We start from the raw sequence: 21,523 nt of genomic DNA on the forward strand, positions 1-21,523 counted from the left end.
CAACCCCAACCCCAACCCCAACCCCAACCCCAACCCCAACCCCAACCCCAACCCCAACCCCAACCCCAACCCCAACCCCAACCCCAAAACTTAACATGATAATAAAAGGATAGTAAGTATTGAATGAACATCATCGATGGTCTTGAAGAAAGTATTCTATGATAATTGATATTAGGATTGATTTTTGGATAATTGATTGATTGAGATCATGGATCAATAGGCATAGTTCCAGGTGGTTGGTAGGCACCTTCTTCTGGCCGCATTCCATCCGAAGCCTCTGGCGCAGTCACACTTGAAGTCCTTGAACGTACTGTAGAGTGGAGACACGCCGGCGAGGGCGGCGAAGTCAGGTTCTCCGGAGACGTAGACGAGGTTGGAATCGGACGGAGTATAGGGGAGCAGGTTGCTACTGGCAAGGCCGATCGGCTGCACGCATCGGGCATAAGCTGGGTTTGTTATCACGCCTCCCGGAGCATTTGTTCGGATGCACCTCATCATCAGGATGATCCAAGAGAACCAAAACACGCGCTTGTTCTTATCGCCTTTGCCTTCCTTTGCGGTTTTACACTGTCTTTGCCGTCGTTCGAGCAAATTTTTTCATGATTATCCTCTTTCATCTCCGATTGACCGCCTTCGAAGTTGCCTCTGAGCGCGTTTCCGGAGAAGAGCTGATAGCGGCGTGCTTTGCCTGATTGTTTTCGGGACATTTGTGACTCAGAAGTGATTCAGAAAGGACTCCAGGGTCGACCGGCAATTTATTTTTTATATATTAAGTATAAAAACTCGTAATTAGAATTTGGATGGTCTTAGAAATCTTTAAGGATTGATTTTTGGATAATTGATTGATTGAGATCATGGATCAATAGGCATAGTTCCAGGTGGTTGGTAGGCACCTTCTTCTGGCCGCATTCCATCCGAAGCCTCTGGCGCAGTCACACTTGAAGTCCTTGAACGTACTGTAGAGTGGAGACACGCCGGCGAGGGCGGCGAAGTCAGGTTCTCCGGAGACGTAGACGAGGTTGGAATCGGACGGAGTATAGGGGAGCAGGTTGCTACTGGCAAGGCCGATCGGCTGCACGCATCGGGCATAAGCTGGGTTTGTTATCACGCCTCCCGGAGCATTTGTTCGGATGCACCTCATCATCAGGATGATCCAAGAGAACCAAAACACGCGCTTGTTCTTATCGCCTTTGCCTTCCTTTGCGGTTTTACACTGTCTTTGCCGTCGTTCGAGCAAATTTTTTCATGATTATCCTCTTTCATCTCCGATTGACCGCCTTCGAAGTTGCCTCTGAGCGCGTTTCCGGAGAAGAGCTGATAGCGGCGTGCTTTGCCTGATTGTTTTCGGGACATTTGTGACTCAGAAGTGATTCAGAAAGGACTCCAGGGTCGACCGGCAATTTATTTTTTATATATTAAGTATAAAAACTCGTAATTAGAATTTGGATGGTCTTAGAAATCTTTAAGGATTGATTTTTGGATAATTGATTGATTGAGATCATGGATCAATAGGCATAGTTCCAGGTGGTTGGTAGGCACCTTCTTCTGGCCGCATTCCATCCGAAGCCTCTGGCGCAGTCACACTTGAAGTCCTTGAACGTACTGTAGAGTGGAGACACGCCGGCGAGGGCGGCGAAGTCAGGTTCTCCGGAGACGTAGACGAGGTTGGAATCGGACGGAGTATAGGGGAGCAGGTTGCTACTGGCAAGGCCGATCGGCTGCACGCATCGGGCATAAGCTGGGTTTGTTATCACGCCTCCCGGAGCATTTGTTCGGATGCACCTCATCATCAGGATGATCCAAGAGAACCAAAACACGCGCTTGTTCTTATCGCCTTTGCCTTCCTTTGCGGTTTTACACTGTCTTTGCCGTCGTTCGAGCAAATTTTTTCATGATTATCCTCTTTCATCTCCGATTGACCGCCTTCGAAGTTGCCTCTGAGCGCGTTTCCGGAGAAGAGCTGATAGCGGCGTGCTTTGCCTGATTGTTTTCGGGACATTTGTGACTCAGAAGTGATTCAGAAAGGACTCCAGGGTCGACCGGCAATTTATTTTTTATATATTAAGTATAAAAACTCGTAATTAGAATTTGGATGGTCTTAGAAATCTTTAAGGATTGATTTTTGGATAATTGATTGATTGAGATCATGGATCAATAGGCATAGTTCCAGGTGGTTGGTAGGCACCTTCTTCTGGCCGCATTCCATCCGAAGCCTCTGGCGCAGTCGCACTTGAAGTCCTTGAACGTACTGTAGAGTGGAGACACGCCGGCGAGGGCGGCGAAGTCAGGTTCTCCGGAGACGTAGACGAGGTTGGAATCGGACGGAGTATAGGGGAGCAGGTTGCTACTGGCAAGGCCGATCGGCTGCACGCATCGGGCATAAGCTGGGTTTGTTATCACGCCTCCCGGAGCATTTGTTCGGATGCACCTCATCATCAGGATGCTCCAAGAGAACCCGGTGTCGCATCTGCATGTAATTCCATTTAAATTCTTATCTCCAAAGGTACATTTGACGCATTTTCCAGTCAAATCATTGAATATTGAGGCTGTGTCTGAGCATATGCAGTTGTAGTTATCCAATGCAACGGCCTTACTTTCACTAAGTTTTGTCCTGCAGACAGCCTTTGTATTATCTGAGTCTAGGAACTGAACAAGATTAGTAGCTGCAGTCTTACTATTGTATGTGCAAGTCAATTTAGCTGAGCTCCAGACATAGTTGGTGAAGCAATTGCAAGATGAGGAAGGAAGACTCACAGTTGATTTACTATTCAGAGATCCGATAGCGCTGTCGCACAAAATGCAGCTCTTCTTGATAAGTATGACTGGATAGACTGTTGATGCTGAGGCGCACTAGCAAGTGTTTGTAGTTGAGGACCAGGAATACTTGACGCTATTGCATGAGCATTTGGTTTATCCTGCTTGCCAAGTTGCGAGGGCATTGGGTTCAACAATATTGCAGGTCAAACAAGCTTTAAACTTTGTAGAATAAGCTGTGTTGGGGACGGTCGAGCAATCACACGGAGGGGCTGAGCATTCGCAAGATGTAGTAGTTTTACTCCATGTCCAGCTATTAGCACAAGTACAAGCTGTCTGCTCTGCATTGGTTCCAGTTCCAAAAGCAATTTAAGTAAGACAAGATTTGCATCCTTCTTTGGTTGAAATTGAGCCGGGCTGGCAAACACATTGGTATGTTTGTGTGTTCCAGTATTGTTTGTTAGCGCAAAAGCATTAGCTTCTAGAGACAATTGCTTTCAATGCACAATCTCTGCATGATTTCGTTGCTGGGTTATAGAATTGAGCTGATGTCTTGCAGACACATTGAGCCAAATCAGAATTCCAAACAAATCCAGTAGCGCAAGTACAAGATGATTTATCTGCTGGGTTGACAGTTAATCCAAAGGCATCTGAGCAAGAAGTGCATGTAAAGCGGTACTTAAAGAAGTCTCCTGCTGTATCGCATTAGCAAGATGAAGTTTCTATATCCCAGCTGGAGCCGTATACACAAATACACTGATCGAGAGAAGAGTCAAAGCCGATTGCTCCAGTAATATTCGTGCAATCTCTACATCCAGCTCTATTTCCACGATCGAAAGATCCAACAGAACTATCACATGTGCAGACGTAGGTACCGCCGACTGGTAAAAACTGGTAGCCTGGAGCGCAGAGGCATACAGTACCGTTACCCACAGGCTTATTAGCAGTTAAAAGCGCATTCTTAATGGGACATTCAGCACAGGCTCCATCGACGAGATATTGTGTGGCCGAGCAAGTTGATTTAACGCATGCATTATTTGCCCATTGATACTTATTAGCACATGTGCATTAAGTCTGAGGAGTTGAGGTGCTTCTGTTGATAGTGTTGCTTCCGCAAGGAGTGCATGATCCACCATTCAAATAGAATTGCCTGCAAGTTGTAATAGTTCCACAAATGCCGGCTGGGGCAACCTAACAGTCGAAGCAGTAATTTGATGTTGTATCCCAGTATTGTCCAGCTGGGCAGTTGCATCCACCATTAGTGGCGGGGGTTCCACGTAACTGTGCACAGGTTGTGCAGAACTGAGCTGTTCCAAATGTTGACCAGATAGAACCGGCGCATTGTGCTGATAAGCATACAGTTTGGGTGATTGAAATGTCAGAGCAAGGCAAGCATCCAGTGAAAGAGCTTGACACAGTCCAGACAAAGCCAGTTCGACAAGAGCAGGCACCATTTATTGGACTAGGTTGACTGGGATTTGTATTTGGAATGGCTGAGCAGTTGCTGATGCAACCAGACCTGAAAAAGACGAAGCCACTGCAGCTGCTTTGTGAGCATTCTGAGGAAGTTTTTGCATTTGAACAAGGACTGCAGATGGATCCATCAGAGTTCACAAATAGTGATCTGAGACATGTCTTGCAAACATTTGTGTTTTGAGGACAATCCTAACAAGATTTAGTTGCACATCTAGCGCATTAGCCAGTTCCATCAGAAGTTTGTCCAAGAGGGCAAGGAGAGCAAGTCTTGCTGGTGCTAAGAGCATAATTAGCTGGGCAAATCTAGCAGGAAACTTGGCAAGGAACACATTTAGTGTAGTCCGAGCTAACGACATATCCAGTTGGGCAAGCCACGCAAGAAGTTTGATCAGTACTAGGAACTTGAGCTGGAGATGTTGAGCAGTATTGGCAAACAGAATTACCTCCAGGTGAAAAGTATCCTGGGCTGCAAGGAGCGCAAATGCTCTTAAACTAGCTGTAACCATAGGCAGGAGCACATTATGTGCATGAAGTCAAGCATTTAGAGCATTTTCCTACCTAATTTGGAATTTCTCCAAGAGGACAAGTGACGCAAAGCCGGGTTCCATCCGATGCAGCTCGCGGACTACATTTATTGCAAGAATTATCCAGAGCGCTATACCCATAGTTAATTGGGCAGACTAAGCAGCCAGCTGTGCAAGGCACACAAGCTGATTGATCGGAATTTGGTACATAACCAACTTGGGTGCAAGCTATGCATTGAGTATGAGCAGCATTTGAAATGGAGTTTGAAGGACATTGAGAGCAAGAGCCTCCAAGGGCTGAAATATATCCGTTTCTGCATTAGACGCAGTTTCCTCCAGAAACTTAATAACCGGCTAGACATACTGAGCAGCTAGTAACGCAAGGGACACATGCCGAGAAATCATTGTTGGGAACTAAACCAATTGAGCAAGTTGTGCATCGAGTTGCTGAGTTAGAAGCGATTGATCCAGCTGGGCACTTTTCGCATGTGTAGGCTCCAGGAGTGAAATAATATCCGTTTTGGCAAGCCACACAGTTTGTAAGGCAAGGTCCGCATCTGGTTGTACCATCAGAGGAAAATCCTTTCGCAATGTCGCATAAGACGCAGGTGCCATCGGCCTGAAGTCCACTACCCGGAATACAAGATTGACAATTGCTTGTGCAAGGCTGGCAGGTGTAGGATTGAGGAGGTGCTACATAACCCTGAAGGCAAGCCTGATAGCATGTAGTCTTGGTGAGGTAGTAATCAGGAGCGCAGGCTGAGCAGATGTTCGGTGTTATCGAACAAGCAGTGCATGTAGGGTTGCAAGCAGCACATGTGGTTCCTTGAGGGAAATAGCCTGCTCCGCAACTGGTGCAGGCAACAGTTCTGGTGCTTGTTTGGTACTGGCAAAGAGTGCAACCAGTTGGGCATTTATTGCATAAATTGTTCAAAGCATAATAGCCATCAGGGCAACGGGACACACAAGTCTTTGCTAGAGGATTTAAGTTCAGGTTTCCACTGCAGCTGATACACTACGAGGTTAGCAAACGGTTGCAGTCAAAGCAAGTTGGATCGCATTTGTAGCAAACGTTAAGAACTGTATCCTTTTGAGTACCATCAGTGCAGGTTAGCTGGCAGACACCATTTTGAGGAAAGAGAGTAGCACTTGTGCATTTAATACAGCCACTAGCAGAATTAGCAGCGAAGCATGAGCTACAGGTTGAATCGCAATCGAAGCAGCTACTTAAGCCGACTGAGTTTGCACCAGAACCTTTGTTTACAGGGCAATCAACGCACGATTTGGAAGTATCGCTTGCATATTTTCCAATCGAACAAGTCGAAGTCAGGCAGGTCTGAGTATTGTCTGCTGCAACTGAGCATGATGAGCAACCTTGGTAGCAACTGATTGAGCATCTTCCTAAAGTATTAGCTTGAGAGCCAAGTCCTCCAGAGCATTGGACACATCTCTTCTGAGTAGTATCGAAATAGAAGCCAGCGTTGCAGCCTGAAGCGATGCAGATTTAGTTTCCACTTGCGGAGATACTGCAAGCTGTGCATCCATTGGTACAAGTAAATGAGCATGTGGTATCGCCAGTCTTCGAGCCTCTACCGCCAGCACAAATTGAGCAAACTCCATTTGTAGGAGCATATCCTGCAAGGCATGAAAGGCATAGATTGTTGGAATCGCAAGTATTGCAGTTGGCTGCTGTGCAGGTAATTGAGCAGGTCATCGAGTTGGCATTAGAGCCTGTTCCTCCAGTGCAAGGAAGGCATGCAGATGCTATTCTGTCAAAGTAAGTTCCAGCAGCACAGTTGGCAGCAAGGCATGTCTTTGAGCCAGATGAAGAGATACTACATGTGCCACAGGCTGATGTTCCGCATGAAATCGGGCAAGTACTGGTAGCGCTTACGATTCCAGCCTATGAGCCAGTGCTGCCTGTGCACATACGGCAGGTGTTGCTACTATCTAGATAGTATCCAGCGATGCAGTTTGAAAGACGGCATGTTTGCGTTGAACCCTAAGTTGCACAGTTCAGGCAGTTTGAATTGCATGCGACGGCACAAGCTCCGACACTACCAGCAGCAGACCCTCTTCCTGATGAACATGTCTGGCATACTCCATTATTGTATGTTTATCCAGCGGGCAGTTTGAAACTAGACAAACTGTTGCTGTGCAGCTCAAGCATCCGCTTGGGCAGAGAGAGCATTTATTGTTGCTTCCAAAGAATCCATTTGGACAAGTTGCTGAGCATGCATTTGAGGGAGTTAAGAAGAGACTTCCACTGCAGGTTGTGCATTATGTAGAAGTAGGTCCAAAGCAAGTGGCACAAGTTGAGTCGCATCTATAGCAGGCGTTCGGGTTTGTTGATCTGATGAAACCGTCAGGGCAGGTTGTCACACAGTTGTTGTTGTACAGGTAGTAGCCTGTGCCGCAAGTATTGCATCCAGTTGAGCCTGTGCAAGCTGAGCATCCTGTTATACACTGTGAACATCCGATTGTATCAGGGAATGTTCCGATAGGGCAGGCGTTGCAGCTCTTATCAGTGTTGTCAATGGCGAAGCCGAACTTGCATCTTGTGCAGACACCGCTATTATCGCAATTAAGACAATTAGAAGGACAAGAAGTACATTGAGAAGCGCCAGATCCAGAATAAGTGCTCTATGGACAAGTAGTACATGTAGTAGCTCCCTCTTTTGAATAGAATCCTGGAGAGCAAGTAGAGCAAGCAGTGACAACATTTCCAGCGGAGAACTGGCCAGCAGGGCAAATAGTGCAGGATGATGATGAAGCTTTGTAAGTGTAACCTCCTTTGCATGTATTGCAAGTAGTTGCGTCTGTGCAAGTAGCACATCCAGCTGGGCAAGTTGTGCATGATTCTGATCCTTGTGAAGAGTAAGTTCCGTCAGCACAGGCTTGACAGCTTGCTCCATTTGTAGAGTAGGTGTTTATAGGACAAGCTGTGCAAGATTTGCCAGATGAGCTGTATGAATTTCCATTTTTGCAAGAGTTACAAGAAGTTAAGCTTTCGCATGTAAGACAATTGGAAGGGCATGATGAGCAAGAAGCAGTTGCACCGCCAGTAGACCACTTTCCAATCTAGCAAGGGTAGCATTTTCCTGAATTCAAGAAGAAATTGTTAGAGCAGGATGTGCAAGTGTTAGAGCTTGAGCAAGAATTGCAGTTTGGAATATTGCAAGCTAAGCATGATCCAGCAAAATGGTAATAGTTAGTTGAGCACGTTTTGCAACTGGTAGAAGATTAACAAACATCACAGTTAGGAATAGAGCAGAGTTTGCAAAGCGAATTGCTTTTGGTATAACCAGTATCGCATTAACTGCATGTAGTTCCTATGTAACCGGTTACGCAGCTGTCGCAAGTATTTCCATTTGAGCAGGTCTTGCAAGTAGTTGAGCATTTTAGGCAGGTATTATCTTCAGTTTTTTTGTAGTAGCCGGTTGTGCAGGTATCGCATGAAGTACCAGAATATCCTGAAGCGCATGAATCACAGGTAGGTCCATCGAATCCAGTCACGCAGCTACCGCAGTTACTTGCATCGGTGCAGGTAGTGCACTTTGTTGGGCATTTCTTGCAGCTGCTGCTCTCACTGTCTTTGAAGTAGCCATCAAGGCAAGTAGTACAATCAGCGAAAGCACTGGAAGTACAGGTCTTGCAATTTGTAGAGCATTTCTCGCAGGTATTGCTGTCACTCTTTTTGAAGTAGCCATCGGTGCATGTGTCGCAAGTTCCAGCTCCAGAGTATCCAGTAGCGCAAGCCTCGCAGGTAGGTCCATCGAATCCAGTCACGCAGCTACCGCAGTTACTTGCATCGGTGCAGGTAGTGCACTTTGTTGGGCATTTCTTGCAGCTGCTGCTCTCACTGTCTTTGAAGTAGCCATCAAGGCAAGTAGTACAATCAGCGAAAGCACTGGAAGTACAGGTCTTGCAATTTGTAGAGCATTTCTCGCAGGTATTGCTGTCACTCTTTTTGAAGTAGCCATCGGTGCATGTGTCGCAAGTTCCAGCTCCAGAGTATCCAGTAGCGCAAGCCTCGCAGGTAGGTCCATCGAATCCAGTCACGCAGCTACCGCAGTTACTTGCATCGGTGCAGGTAGTGCACTTTGTTGGGCATTTCTTGCAGCTGCTGCTCTCACTGTCTTTGAAGTAGCCATCAAGGCAAGTAGTACAATCAGCGAAAGCACTGGAAGTACAGGTCTTGCAATTTGTAGAGCATTTCTCGCAGGTATTGCTGTCACTCTTTTTGAAGTAGCCATCGGTGCATGTGTCGCAAGTTCCAGCTCCAGAGTATCCAGTAGCGCAAGCCTCGCAGGTAGGTCCATCGAATCCAGTCACGCAGCTACCGCAGTTACTTGCATCGGTGCAGGTAGTGCACTTTGTTGGGCATTTCTTGCAGCTGCTGCTCTCACTGTCTTTGAAGTAGCCGGAAAGACAAGTAGTACAATCAGCGAAAGCACTAGAAGTACAGGTCTTGCAATTTGTAGAGCACTGCGTGCAGCTGCTGCTATCAATGTCTTTGAAGTAGCCATCAAGGCAAGTAGTACAATCAGCGAAAGCACTGGAAGTACAGGTCTTGCAATTTGTAGAGCATTTCTCGCAGGTATTGCTGTCACTCTTTTTGAAGTAGCCATCGGTGCATGTGTCGCAAGTTCCAGCTCCAGAGTATCCAGTAGCGCAAGCCTCGCAGGTAGGTCCATCGAATCCAGTCACGCAGCTACCGCAGTTACTTGCATCGGTGCAGGTAGTGCACTTTGTTGGGCATTTCTTGCAGCTGCTGCTCTCACTGTCTTTGAAGTAGCCGGAAAGACAAGTAGTACAATCAGCGAAAGCACTGGAAGTACAGGTCTTGCAATTTGTAGAGCATTTCTCGCAGGTATTGCTGTCACTCTTTTTGAAGTAGCCATCGGTGCATGTGTCGCAAGTTCCAGCTCCAGAGTATCCAGTGGCGCAAGCCTCGCAGGTAGGTCCATCGAATCCAGTCACGCAGCTACCGCAGTTACTTGCATCGGTGCAGGTAGTGCACTTTGTTGGGCATTTCTTGCAGCTGCTGCTCTCACTGTCTTTGAAGTAGCCGGAAAGACAAGTAGTACAATCAGCGAAAGCACTGGAAGTACAGGTCTTGCAATTTGTAGAGCATTTCTCGCAGGTATTGCTGTCACTCTTTTTGAAGTAGCCATCGGTGCATGTGTCGCAAGTTCCAGCTCCAGAGTATCCAGTAGCGCAAGCCTCGCAGGTAGGTCCATCGAATCCAGTCACGCAGCTACCGCAGTTACTTGCATCGGTGCAGGTAGTGCACTTTGTTGGGCATTTCTTGCAGCTGCTGCTCTCACTGTCTTTGAAGTAGCCGGAAAGACAAGTAGTACAATCAGCGAAAGCACTGGAAGTACAGGTCTTGCAATTTGTAGAGCACTGTGTGCAGCTGCTGCTCTCACTGTCTTTGAGGTAGCCGTCAAGGCAAGTAGTGCAATCAGCGAAAGCACTAGAAGTACATGTCTTGCAATTCGTAGAGCACTGTGTGCAGCTGCTGCTATCAATGTCTTTGAAGTATCCATCAAGGCAAGTAGTACAATCAGCGAAAGTACTAGTAGTACAGGTCTTGCAATTTGTAGAGCATTTCTCGCAGGTATTGCTGTCACTCTTTTTGAAGTAGCCGTCGGCGCATGAGTCGCAAGTTCCAGCTCCAGAGTATCCAGTAGCGCAAGCCTCGCAGGTAGGTCCATCGAATCCAGTCACGCAGCTACCGCAGTTACTTGCATCGGTGCAGGTAGTGCACTTTGTTGGGCATTTCTTGCAGCTGCTGCTCTCACTGTCTTTGAAGTAGCCGGAAAGACAAGTAGTACAATCAGCGAAAGCACTGGAAGTACAGGTCTTGCAATTTGTAGAGCATTTCTCGCAGGTATTGCTGTCACTCTTTTTGAAGTAGCCATCGGTGCATGTGTCGCAAGTTCCAGCTCCAGAGTATCCAGTAGCGCAAGCCTCGCAGGTAGGTCCATCGAATCCAGTCACGCAGCTACCGCAGTTACTTGCATCAGTGCAGGTAGTGCACTTTGTTGGGCATTTCTTGCAGCTGCTGCTCTCACTGTCTTTGAAGTAGCCGGAAAGACAACTAGTACAATCAGCGAAAGCACTGGAAGTACAGACCTTGCAATTTGTAGAGCATGCCTCGCAGGTGTTGCTTCCAGTGGGTCTGAAGTAGCCATCGGTGCATGTGTCGCAAGTTCCAGCTCCAGAGTATCCAGTAGCGCAAGCCTCGCATCTCGGTATTAGCCTCAAAGATTGCTTGTCAGGCATTGGCTGACCGACGGTTTTGACAGGTGTCGCACTTCTAATGACCGAAACACGAGTATCTATCGAACATGATTTTGGAAGTAGTCTGTGTCTCATCTATACGACCATAATCATCATCATCCTATTCAATAATAATAAATAGTTAATAGGGGTTGGTGGGTTGGTTGGGTTGGTTGGGGTTGGGGTTGGGTTGCTGTCATTTTTTGAAGTAGCCATCGGTGCATGTCGCAAGTTCCAGCTCCAGAGTATCCAGTAGCGCAAGCCTCGCAGGTAGGTCCATCGAATCCATTCACCAGCTACCGCAGTTACTTGCATCGGTGCAGGTATGCACTTTGTTGGGCATTGCTTGCAGCTGCTGCTCTCACTGTCTTTGAAGTAGCCGTCGCAAGTAGTACAATCAGCGAAAGCACTAGAAGTACAGGCCTTGCAATTTGTAGAGCATTTCTCGCAGGTATTGCTGTCACTCTTTTTGAAGTAGCCATCGGTGCATGTGTCGCAAGTTCCAGCTCCAGAGTATCCAGTAGCGCAAGCCTCGCAGGTAGCTCCACTGAATCCAGTCACGCAGCTACCGCAGTTACTTGCATCGGTGCAGGTAGTGCACTTTGTTGGGCATTTCTTGCAGCTGCTGCTCTCACTATCTTTGAAGTAGCCGGAAAGACAACTAGTACAATCAGCGAAAGCACTAGAAGTACAGACCTTGCAATTTGTAGAGCATGCCTCGCAGGTGTTGCTGCCACTGTTTCTGAAGTAGCCATCGGCGCATGAGTCGCAAGTTCCAGCTCCAGAGTATCCAGTAGCGCAAGCCTCGCAGGTAGGTCCATCGAATCCAGTCACGCAGCTACCGCAGTTACTTGCATCGGTGCAGGTATTGCACTTTGTTGGGCATTGCTTGCAGCTGCTGCTATCACTATCTTTGAAGTAGCCGGAAAGACAACTAGTACAATCAGCGAAAGCACTGGAAGTACAGACCTTGCAATTTGTAGAGCATCTATCGCATGTATTGCTGTCACTGTTTCTGAAGTAGCCATCGGTGCATGTGTCGCAAGTTCCAGCTCCAGAGTATCCAGTAGCGCAAGCCTCGCAGGTAGGTCCATCGAATCCAGTCACGCAGCTACCGCAGTTACTTGCATCGGTGCAGGTATTGCACTTTGTTGGGCATTGCTTGCAGCTGCTGCTCTCACTGTCTTTGAAGTAGCCGTCAAAGCAAGTAGTACAATCAGCGAAAGCACTAGAAGTACAGGCCTTGCAATTTGTAGAGCATCTATCGCATGTATTGCTGTCACTGTTTCTGAAGTAGCCATCGGTGCATGTGTCGCAAGTTCCAGCTCCAGAGTATCCAGTAGCGCAAGCCTCGCAGGTAGCTCCACTGAATCCAGTCACGCAGCTACCGCAGTTACTTGCATCAGTGCAGGTAGTGCACTTTGTTGGGCATTGCTTGCAGCTGCTGCTATCACTATCTTTGAAGTAGCCGGAAAGACAACTAGTACAATCAGCGAAAGCACTGGAAGTACAGACCTTGCAATTTGTAGAACATCTTCGCAGGTATTGCTGTCACTGTTTCTGAAGTAGCCATCGGTGCATGAGTCGCAAGTTCCAGCTCCAGAGTATCCAGTAGCGCAAGCCTCGCAGGTAGCTCCACGAATCCAGTCACGCAGCTACCGCAGTTACTTGCATCGGTGCAGGTATTGCACTTTGTTGGACATTGCTTGCAGCTGCTGCTATCACTATCTTTGAAGTAGCCGGAAAGACAACTAGTACAATCAGCGAAAGCACTGGAAGTACAGACCTTGCAATTTGTAGAGCATCTATCGCATGTATTGCTGTCACTGTTTCTGAAGTAGCCATCGGTGCATGTGTCGCAAGTTCCAGCTCCAGAGTATCCAGTAGCGCAAGCCTCGCAGGTAGCTCCACTGAATCCAGTCACGCAGCTACCGCAGTTACTTGCATCGGTGCAGGTATTGCACTTTGTTGGGCATTGCTTGCAGCTGCTGCTATCACTATCTTGAAGTAGCCGTCAAAGCAAGTAGTACAATCAGCGAAAGCACTAGAAGTACAGGCCTTGCAATTTGTAGAGCATCTATCGCATGTATTGCTGTCACTGTTTCTGAAGTAGCCATCGGTGCATGTGTCGCAAGTTCCAGCTCCAGAGTATCCAGTAGCGCAAGCCTCGCAGGTAGGTCCATCGAATCCAGTCACGCAGCTACCGCAGTTACTTGCATCGGTGCAGGTATTGCACTTTGTTGGGCATTGCTTGCAGCTGCTGCTATCACTATCTTTGAAGTAGCCGGAAAGACAACTAGTACAATCAGCGAAAGCACTGGAAGTACAGACCTTGCAATTTGTAGAGCATCTATCGCATGTATTGCTGTCACTGTTTCTGAAGTAGCCATCGGTGCATGTGTCGCAAGTTCCAGCTCCAGAGTATCCAGTAGCGCAAGCCTCGCAGGTAGCTCCACTGAATCCAGTCACGCAGCTACCGCAGTTACTTGCATCGGTGCAGGTATTGCACTTTGTTGGGCATTGCTTGCAGCTGCTGCTATCACTATCTTTGAAGTAGCCGGAAAGACAACTAGTACAATCAGCGAAAGCACTGGAAGTACAGACCTTGCAATTTGTAGAGCATCTATCGCATGTATTGCTGTCACTGTTTCTGAAGTAGCCATCGGTGCATGTGTCGCAAGTTCCAGCTCCAGAGTATCCAGTAGCGCAAGCCTCGCAGGTAGTCCATCGAATCCAGTCACGCAGCTACCGCAGTTACTTGCATCGGTACAGGTATTGCACTTTGTTGGGCATTGCTTGCAGCTGCTGCTCTCACTATCTTTGAAGTAGCCGTCAAAGCAAGTAGTACAATCAGCGAAAGCACTAGAAGTACAGGCCTTGCAATTTGTAGAGCATCTATCGCATGTATTGCTGTCACTGTTTTTGAAGTAGCCATCAGTGCATGTGTCGCAAGTTCCAGCTCCAGAGTATCCAGTAGCACAAGCCTCGCAGGTAGCTCCACTGAATCCAGTCTGCAGCTACCGCAGTGAGTTGCATCGGTGCAGGTAATGCACTTTGTTGGGCATTGCTTGCAGCTGCTGCTCTCACTGTCTTTGAAGTAGCCGGAAAGACAACTAGTACAATCAGCGAAAGCACTAGAAGTACAGGCCTTGCAATTTGTAGAACATGCCTCGCAGGTGTTGCTTCCAGTGGGTCTGAAGTAGCCATCGGTGCATGTGTCGCAAGTTCCAGCTCCAGAGTATCCAGTAGCACAAGCCTGGCAGGTAGCTCCACTGAATCCAGTCGCGCAGCTACCGCAGTTACTTGCATCGGTGCAGGTAGTGCACTTTGTTGGGCATTGCTTGCAGCTGCTGCTCTCACTGTCTTTGAAGTAGCCGGAAGACAAGTAGTACAATCAGCGAAAGCACTAGAAGTACAGGCCTTGCAATTTGTAGAGCATGCTCGCAGGTGTTGCTTCAGTGGTCTGAAGTAGCCATCGGTGCATGTGTTGCAAGTTCCAGCTCCAGAGTATCCAGTAGCGCAAGCCTGCAGGTAGGTCCATCGAATCCAGTCACGCAGCTACCACAGTGAGTTGCATCGGTGCAGGTAGTGCACTTTGTTGGGCATTGTGTGCAGGTGTCGCTCTCAGTGTCTTTGAAGTAGCCGTCAAAGCAAGTAGTACAATCAGCGAAAGCTCTAGAAGTACAGGCCTTGCAATTTGTAGAGCATCTCTAGCAGGTGTTGGCCTCAACGTCTCTGAAGTAGCCATCGGCGCATGAATCGCAAGTTCCAGCTCCAGAGTATCCAGCAGCGCAACCATTGCAGGTAGGTCCATCAAATTAAGTTTGGCAGCTATTGCAGTGAGTAGAATCGGTGCAAGTAATGCACTTTTTGGGCATTGCTTGCAGCTGCTGCTCTCACTGTCTTTGAAGTAGCCGTCAAGGCAAGTAGTGCAATCAGCGAAAGCAATAGAAGTACAGGCCTTGCAATTTGTAGAGCATCTCTCGCAGGTATTACTGTCACTGTTTCTGAAGTAGCCATCGGTGCATGTATCGCAAGTTCCAGCTCCAGAGTATCCAGCAGCGCAACCATTGCAGGTAGGTCCATCGAATCCAGTCACGCAGCTACCGCAGTTACTTGCATCGGTGCAGGTAGTGCACTTTGTTGGGCATTGCTTGCAGCTGCTGCTCTCACTGTCTTTGAAGTAGCCGTCAACACAAGTAGTACAATCAGCGAAAGCACTAGAAGTACAGGCCTTGCAATTTGTAGAACATGCCTCGCAGGTGTTGCTTCCAGAGGGTCTGAAGTAGCCATCGGTGCATGTGTTGCAAGTTCCAGCTCCAGAGTATCCAGTAGCGCAAGCCTCGCAGGTAGGTCCATCGAATCCAGTCACGCAGCTACCGCAGTGAGTTGCATCGGTGCAGGTAGTGCACTTTGTTGGGCATTGCTTGCAGCTGCTGCTCTCACTGTCTTTGAAGTAGCCGTCAACACAAGTAGTACAATCAGCGAAAGCACTAGAAGTACAGGCCTTGCAATTTGTAGAACATGCCTCGCAGGTGTTGCTTCCAGAGGGTCTGAAGTAGCCATCGGTGCATGTGTTGCAAGTTCCAGCTCCAGAGTATCCAGTAGCGCAAGCCTCGCAGGTAGGTCCATCGAATCCAGTCCGCAGCTACCGCAGTTACTTGCATCGGTGCAGGTATTGCACTTTGTTGGGCATTGCGTGCAGCTGCTAGTGCCTTTGAAGTAGCCATCAAAGCAAGTAGTACAATCATCGAAGACACTAGAAGTACAGGCTTGCAATTTGTTGAACATCTATCGCAGGTATTGCTGTTACTGTTTCTGAAGTAGCCATCGGTGCATGTGTCGCAAGTTCCAGCTCCAGAGTATCCAGTAGCGCAAGCCTCGCAGGTATCTCCACTGAATCCAGTTCTGCAGCTACCGCAGTGAGTTGCATCGGTGCAGGTCAGGCAATTTGTTGGGCATTGCGTGCAGCTTGTAGTGCCTTTGAAGTAGCCGTCAACACAAGTAGTACAATCATCGAAGACACTAGAAGTACAGGCTTTGCAATTTGTTGAACATCTATCGCAGGTATTGCTGTCACTGTTTCTGAAGTAGCCATCGGTGCATGTGTCGCAAGTTCCAGCTCCAGAGTATCCAGTAGCGCAAGCCTCGCAGGTATCTCCACTGAATCCAGTTCTGCAGCTACCGCAGTGAGTTGCATCGGTGCAGGTCAGGCAATTTGTTGGGCATTGCGTGCAGCTTGTAGTGCTTTGAAGTAGCCATCAAAGCAAGTAGTACAATCATCGAAGACACTAGAAGTACAGGCTTGCAATTTGTTGAACATCTATCGCAGGTATTGCTGTTACTGTTTCTGAAGTAGCCATCGGTGCATGTGTCGCAAGTTCCAGCTCCAGAGTATCCAGTAGCGCAAGCCTCGCAGGTAGGTCCATCGAATCCAGTCACGCAGCTACCGCAGTTACTTGCATCGGTGCAGGTATTGCACTTTGTTGGGCATTGTGTGCAGCTGCTAGTGCCTTTGAAGTAGCCATCAAAGCAAGTAGTACAATCACCGAAAGCACTAGAAGTACAGGCCTTGCAATTTGTAGAACATGCCTCGCAGGTGTTGCTTCCAGTGGGTTTGAAGTAGCCATCGGTGCATGTGTCGCAAGTTCCAGCTCCAGAGTATCCAGTAGCGCAAGCCTCGCAGGTAGCTCCACTGAATCCAGTTCGGCAGCTACCGCAGTGAGTTGCATCGGTGCAGGTCAGGCAATTTGTTGGGCATTGCGTGCAGCTTGTAGTGCCTTTGAAGTAGCCGTCAACACAAGTAGTACAATCATCGAAGACACTAGAAGTACAGGCCTTGCAATTTGTAGAACATGCCTCGCAGGTGTTGCTTCCAGTGTTTCTGAAGTAGCCATCGGTGCATGTGTCGCAAGTTCCAGCTCCAGAGTATCCAGTAGCGCAAGCCTCGCAGGTAGCTCCACTGAATCCAGTTCGGCAGCTACCGCAGTGAGTTGCATCGGTGCAGGTCAGGCAATTTGTTGGGCATTGCGTGCAGCTGTAGTGCCTTTGAAGTAGCCGTCAACACAAGTAGTACAACCATCGAAGACACTAGAAGTACAGGCTTGCAATTTGTAGAACATGCCTCGCAGGTGCTGCTCCAGTGTTTCTGAAGTAGCCATCGGTGCATGTGTCGCAAGTTCCAGCTCCAGAGTATCCAGTAGCGCAAGCCTCGCAGGTAGGTCCATCGAATCCAGTCACGCAGCTACCGCAGTTACTTGCATCGGTGCAGGTATGCACTTTGTTGGCATGTGTGCAGCTGCTAGTGCCTTTGAAGTAGCCATCAAAGCAAGTAGTACAATCACGAAGCACTAGAAGTACAGGCCTTGCAATTTGTAGAACATGCCTCGCAGGTGCTGCTCACAGTGTTTCTGAAGTAGCCATCGGTGCATGTGTCGCAAGTTCCAGCTCCAGAGTATCCAGTAGCGCAAGCCTCGCAGGTAGCTCCACTGAATCCAGTTCGGCAGCTACCGCAGTGAGTTGCATCGGTGCAGGTCAGCAATTTGTTGGGCATTGCGTGCAGCTTGTAGTGCCTTTGAAGTAGCCGTCAACACAAGTAGTACAATCACGAAGCACTAGAAGTACAGGCCTTGCAATTTGTAGAACATGCCTCGCAGGTGTTGCTTCCAGTGTTTCTGAAGTAGCCATCGGTGCATGTGTCGCAAGTTCCAGCTCCAGAGTATCCAGTAGCGCAAGCTCGCAGGTAGCTCCACTGAATCCAGTTCGCAGCTACCGCAGTGAGTTGCATCGGTGCAGGTCAAGCAATTTGTTGGGCATTGCTGCAGCTGTAGTGCCTTTGAAGTAGCCGTCAACACAAGTAGTACAATCATCGAAGACACTAGAAGTACAGGCCTTGCAATTTGTAGACATGCCTCGCAGGTGCTGCTCCAGTGTTTCTGAAGTAGCCATCGGTGCATGTGTCGCAAGTTCCAGCTCCAGAGTATCCAGTAGCGCAAGCCTCGCAGGTAGTCCATCGAATCCAGTCACGCAGCTACCGCAGTGAGTTGCATCGGTACAGGTATTGCAATTTGTTGGGCATGCGTGCAGCTTGTAGTGCCTTTGAAGTAGCCGTCAAAGCAAGTAGTACATCATCGAAGCACTAGAAGTACAGGCTTGCAATTTGCGAAGCATCCTCGCAGGTGTTGCTTCCAGTGTTTGAAGTAGCCATCGGTGCATGTGTCGCAAGTTCCAGCTCCAGAGTATCCAGTAGCGCAAGCCTCGCAGGTAGCTCCACTGAATCCAGTTCTGCAGCTACCGCAGTGAGTTGCATCGGTGCAGGTCAGGCAATTTGTTGGGCATTGCGTGCAGTGTTGTGCTTTGAAGTAGCCATCAACACAAGTAGTACAATCATCGAAGACACTAGAAGTACAGGCCTTGCAATTGTAGAACATGCCTCGCAGGTGCTGCTCACAGTGTTTTGAAGTAGCCATCGGTGCATGTGTCGCAAGTTCCAGCTCCAGAGTATCCAGTAGCGCAAGCTCGCAGGTAGCTCCACTGAATCCAGTCACGCAGCTACCGCAGTTATTGCATCGGTACAGGCAAGCAATTTGTTGGGCATTGCGTGCAGCTTGCAGTGCTTTGAAGTAGCCGTCAAACAAGTAGTACAATCACCGAAAGCACTAGAAGTACAGGCCTTGCAATTTGTTGGCATCCTCGCAGGTGCTGCCCCAGTGGTTTCTGAAGTAGCCATCGGTGCATGTGTCGCAAGTTCCAGCTCCAGAGTATCCAGTAGCGCAACTACTGCAGGTATCTCCACTGAATCCAGTTCTGCAGCTACCGCAGTGAGTTGCATCGGTGCAGGTCAGGCAATTTGTTGGGCATTGCGTGCAGCTTGTAGTGCCCTGAAGTAGCCGTCAACACAAGCAGTACAACCATCGAAGACACTAGAAGTACAGGTCTTGCAATTTGTAAGCATGCCTCGCAGGTGTTGCTTCCAGTGGGTTTGAAGTAGCCATCGGTGCATGTGTCGCAAGTTCCAGCTCCAGAGTATCCAGTAGCGCAAGCTCGCAGGTATCTCCACTGAATCCAGTTCTGCAGGTACCGCAGTGGGTTGCATCGGTGCAGGTCAGGCAATTTGTTGGGCATGCGTGCAGCTGTTGCTATCTTGTCTTTGAAGTAGCCGTCAAAGCAAGTAGTACAATCATCGAAGCCTAGAAGTACAGGCTTGCAATTGTAGAGCACTGTCGCAGGTATTGTTTCTGAAGTAGCCATCGGCGCATGTGTCGCAAGTTCCAGCTCCAGAGTATCCAGTAGCGCAAGCTCGCAGGTATCTCCACTGAATCCAGTCCGCAGTTATTGCAGTGAGTTGCATCGGTGCAGGTATTGCACTTTGTTGGGCATAGCGTGCAGCTGCTAGTGTCTTGTCTTTGAAGTAGCCGTCAAAGCAAGTAGTACAATCACCGAAAGCACTAGAAGTACAGGCCTTGCAATTTGTAGAGCATCTTCACAGGTATTGCTTCACTGTTTCTGAAGTAGCCATCGGTGCATGTGTCGCAAGTTCCAGCTCCAGAGTATCCAGTAGCGCAAGCTCGCAGGTATCTCCACTGAATCCAGTTCTGCAGTACCGCAGTGAGTTGCATCGGTGCAGGTCAGGCAATTTGTTGGGCATTGCGTGCAGCTTGTAGTGCCCCTGTAGTAGCCGTCAACACAAGTAGTACAACCACCGAAAGCACTAGAAGTACAGGCCTTGCAATTGTAAGCATGCCTCGCAGGTATTGCTGTCACTGTTTCTGAAGTAGCCATCGGTGCATGTGTCGCAAGTTCCAGCTCCAGAGTATCCAGTAGCGCAAGCCTCGCAGGTATCTCCACTGAATCCAGTTCTGCAGGTACCGCAGTGAGTTGCATCGGTGCAGGTCAGCAATTTGTTGGGCATTGGTGCAGCTGTAGTGTCCCCTGAGTAGCCGTCAACACAAGTAGTACAACCACCGAAGCACTAGAAGTACAGGCTTGCAATTCGTAGAGCACTGTCGCAGGTGCTGCTCACAGTGTTTTGAAGTAGCCATCGGTGCATGTGTCGCAAGTTCCAGCTCCAGAGTATCCAGTAGCGCAACCTAGCAGGTATCTCCACTGAATCCAGTCACGCAGCTACCGCAGTGAGTTGCATCGGTGCATGTATGCACTTTGTTGGGCATGTGCAGCTGCTGCTATCTTGTCTTTGAAGTAGCCGTCAAAGCAAGTAGTACAACCACCGAAAGCACTAGAAGTACAGGCTTGCAATTTGTAGAGCATCTATCACAGGTATTGCTTCCACTGGTTTTGAAGTAGCCATCGGTGCATGTGTCGCAAGTTCCAGCTCCAGAGTATCCAGTAGCGCAAGCTCGCAGGTATCTCCACTGAATCCAGTTCTGCAGGTACCGCAGTGAGTTGCATCGGTGCAGGTCAAGCAATTTGTTGGGCATTGCAGTGCAGCTGTAGTGCCCCTGTAGTAGCCGTCAACACAAGTAGTACAACCACCGAAAGCACTAGAAGTACAGGCTTGCAATTTGTAGACATGCCTCGCAGGTGTTGCTTCCAGTGTTTCTGAAGTAGCCATCGGTGCATGTGTCGCAAGTTCCAGCTCCAGAGTATCCAGTAGCGCAAGCTCGCAGGTATCTCCACTGAATCCAGTTCTGCAGGTACCGCAGTGAGTTGCATCGGTGCAGGTCAAGCAATTTGTTGGGCATTGCGTGCAGCTTGTAGTGTCTTTGAAGTAGCCGTCAAACAAGTAGTACAACCACCGAAAGCACTAGAAGTACAGGCCTTGCAATTTGTAGAGCACTGTCGCAGGTGTTGCTTCCAGTGGGTTTGAAGTAGCCATCGGTGCATGTGTCGCAAGTTCCAGCTCCAGAGTATCCAGTAGCGCAAGACTCGCAGGTATCTCCACTGAATCCAGTTCTGCAGTACCGCAGTGAGTTGCATCGGTGCAGGTCAGGCAATTTGTTGGGCATTGCGCGCAGCTTGTAGTGTCTTTGAAGTAGCCGTCAAACAAGTAGTACAACCACCGAAAGCACTAGAAGTACAGGCCTTGCAATTGTAAGGCATCTATCGCAGGTATTGCTCACAGTATTCTGAAGTAGCCATCGGCGCATGATCGCAAGTTCCAGCTCCAGAGTACCCAGCAGCGCAACCATTGCAGGTAGTCCATCAATTAAATTCGGCAGCTATGCAGTGAGTTGCATCGGTGCAGGTAGCATTTGTTGGGCATGGTGCAGCTGCTGTGTCTGGTCTTGTAGTAGCCGTCAACACAAGTAGTACAGAGCGAAGACACTAGAAGTACAGTCTTGCAATTCGTAGAGCATCTCGCAGGTGTTGCTCCAGTGGTTTTGAAGTAGCCATCGGTGCATGTTCGCAAGTTCCAGCTCCAGAGTATCCAGTAGCGCACTACTGCAGGTATCTCCACTGAATCCAGTTCTGCAGCTACCGCAGTGAGTTGCATCGGTGCAGGTCAGCAATTTGTTGGGCAT

The 21,523-nt window shown here is 48.6% G+C and overlaps 3 protein-coding genes across 3 annotated transcripts; 1 reads left to right on the plus strand and 2 right to left on the minus strand.

Annotated features, from left to right (window-relative positions):
• Window positions 1-7,756: 7,756 nt before the first annotated feature.
• LOC116245506 (uncharacterized) lies at window positions 7,757-14,790 on the minus strand. The gene is made up of 8 exons (XM_031617013.1): window positions 14,704-14,790; window positions 14,212-14,567; window positions 13,801-14,155; window positions 13,097-13,646; window positions 12,558-13,043; window positions 11,352-12,499; window positions 8,103-11,138; window positions 7,757-7,855 (listed from the first exon to the last, which is right to left on the minus strand). The coding sequence occupies exons 1-8, from the start codon at window positions 14,788-14,790 to the stop codon at window positions 7,757-7,759; spliced, it is 6,117 nt and encodes a 2,038-aa protein (XP_031472873.1).
• A 6-nt stretch (window positions 14,791-14,796) lies between these two features.
• On the plus strand, window positions 14,797-17,099 carry LOC116245507 (uncharacterized). Its single transcript, XM_031617014.1, has 8 exons — window positions 14,797-14,821; window positions 14,930-15,118; window positions 15,203-15,391; window positions 15,476-15,664; window positions 15,843-15,983; window positions 16,110-16,250; window positions 16,375-16,461; window positions 16,546-17,099. The coding sequence occupies exons 1-8, from the start codon at window positions 14,797-14,799 to the stop codon at window positions 17,097-17,099; spliced, it is 1,515 nt and encodes a 504-aa protein (XP_031472874.1).
• Window positions 17,100-17,132: 33 nt separating this feature from the next.
• Window positions 17,133-17,595, minus strand: LOC116245509 (uncharacterized). Its single transcript, XM_031617015.1, has 2 exons — window positions 17,403-17,595; window positions 17,133-17,350 (listed from the first exon to the last, which is right to left on the minus strand). Exons 1-2 carry the CDS (start codon window positions 17,593-17,595, stop codon window positions 17,133-17,135), a joined length of 411 nt encoding a protein of 136 aa, XP_031472875.1.
• Window positions 17,596-21,523: the final 3,928 nt, after the last annotated feature.

This window comes from Nymphaea colorata, unplaced genomic scaffold, assembly GCF_008831285.2.
Source record: "Nymphaea colorata isolate Beijing-Zhang1983 unplaced genomic scaffold, ASM883128v2 scaffold0706, whole genome shotgun sequence".
NCBI lineage: Eukaryota > Viridiplantae > Streptophyta > Magnoliopsida > Nymphaeales > Nymphaeaceae > Nymphaea > Nymphaea colorata.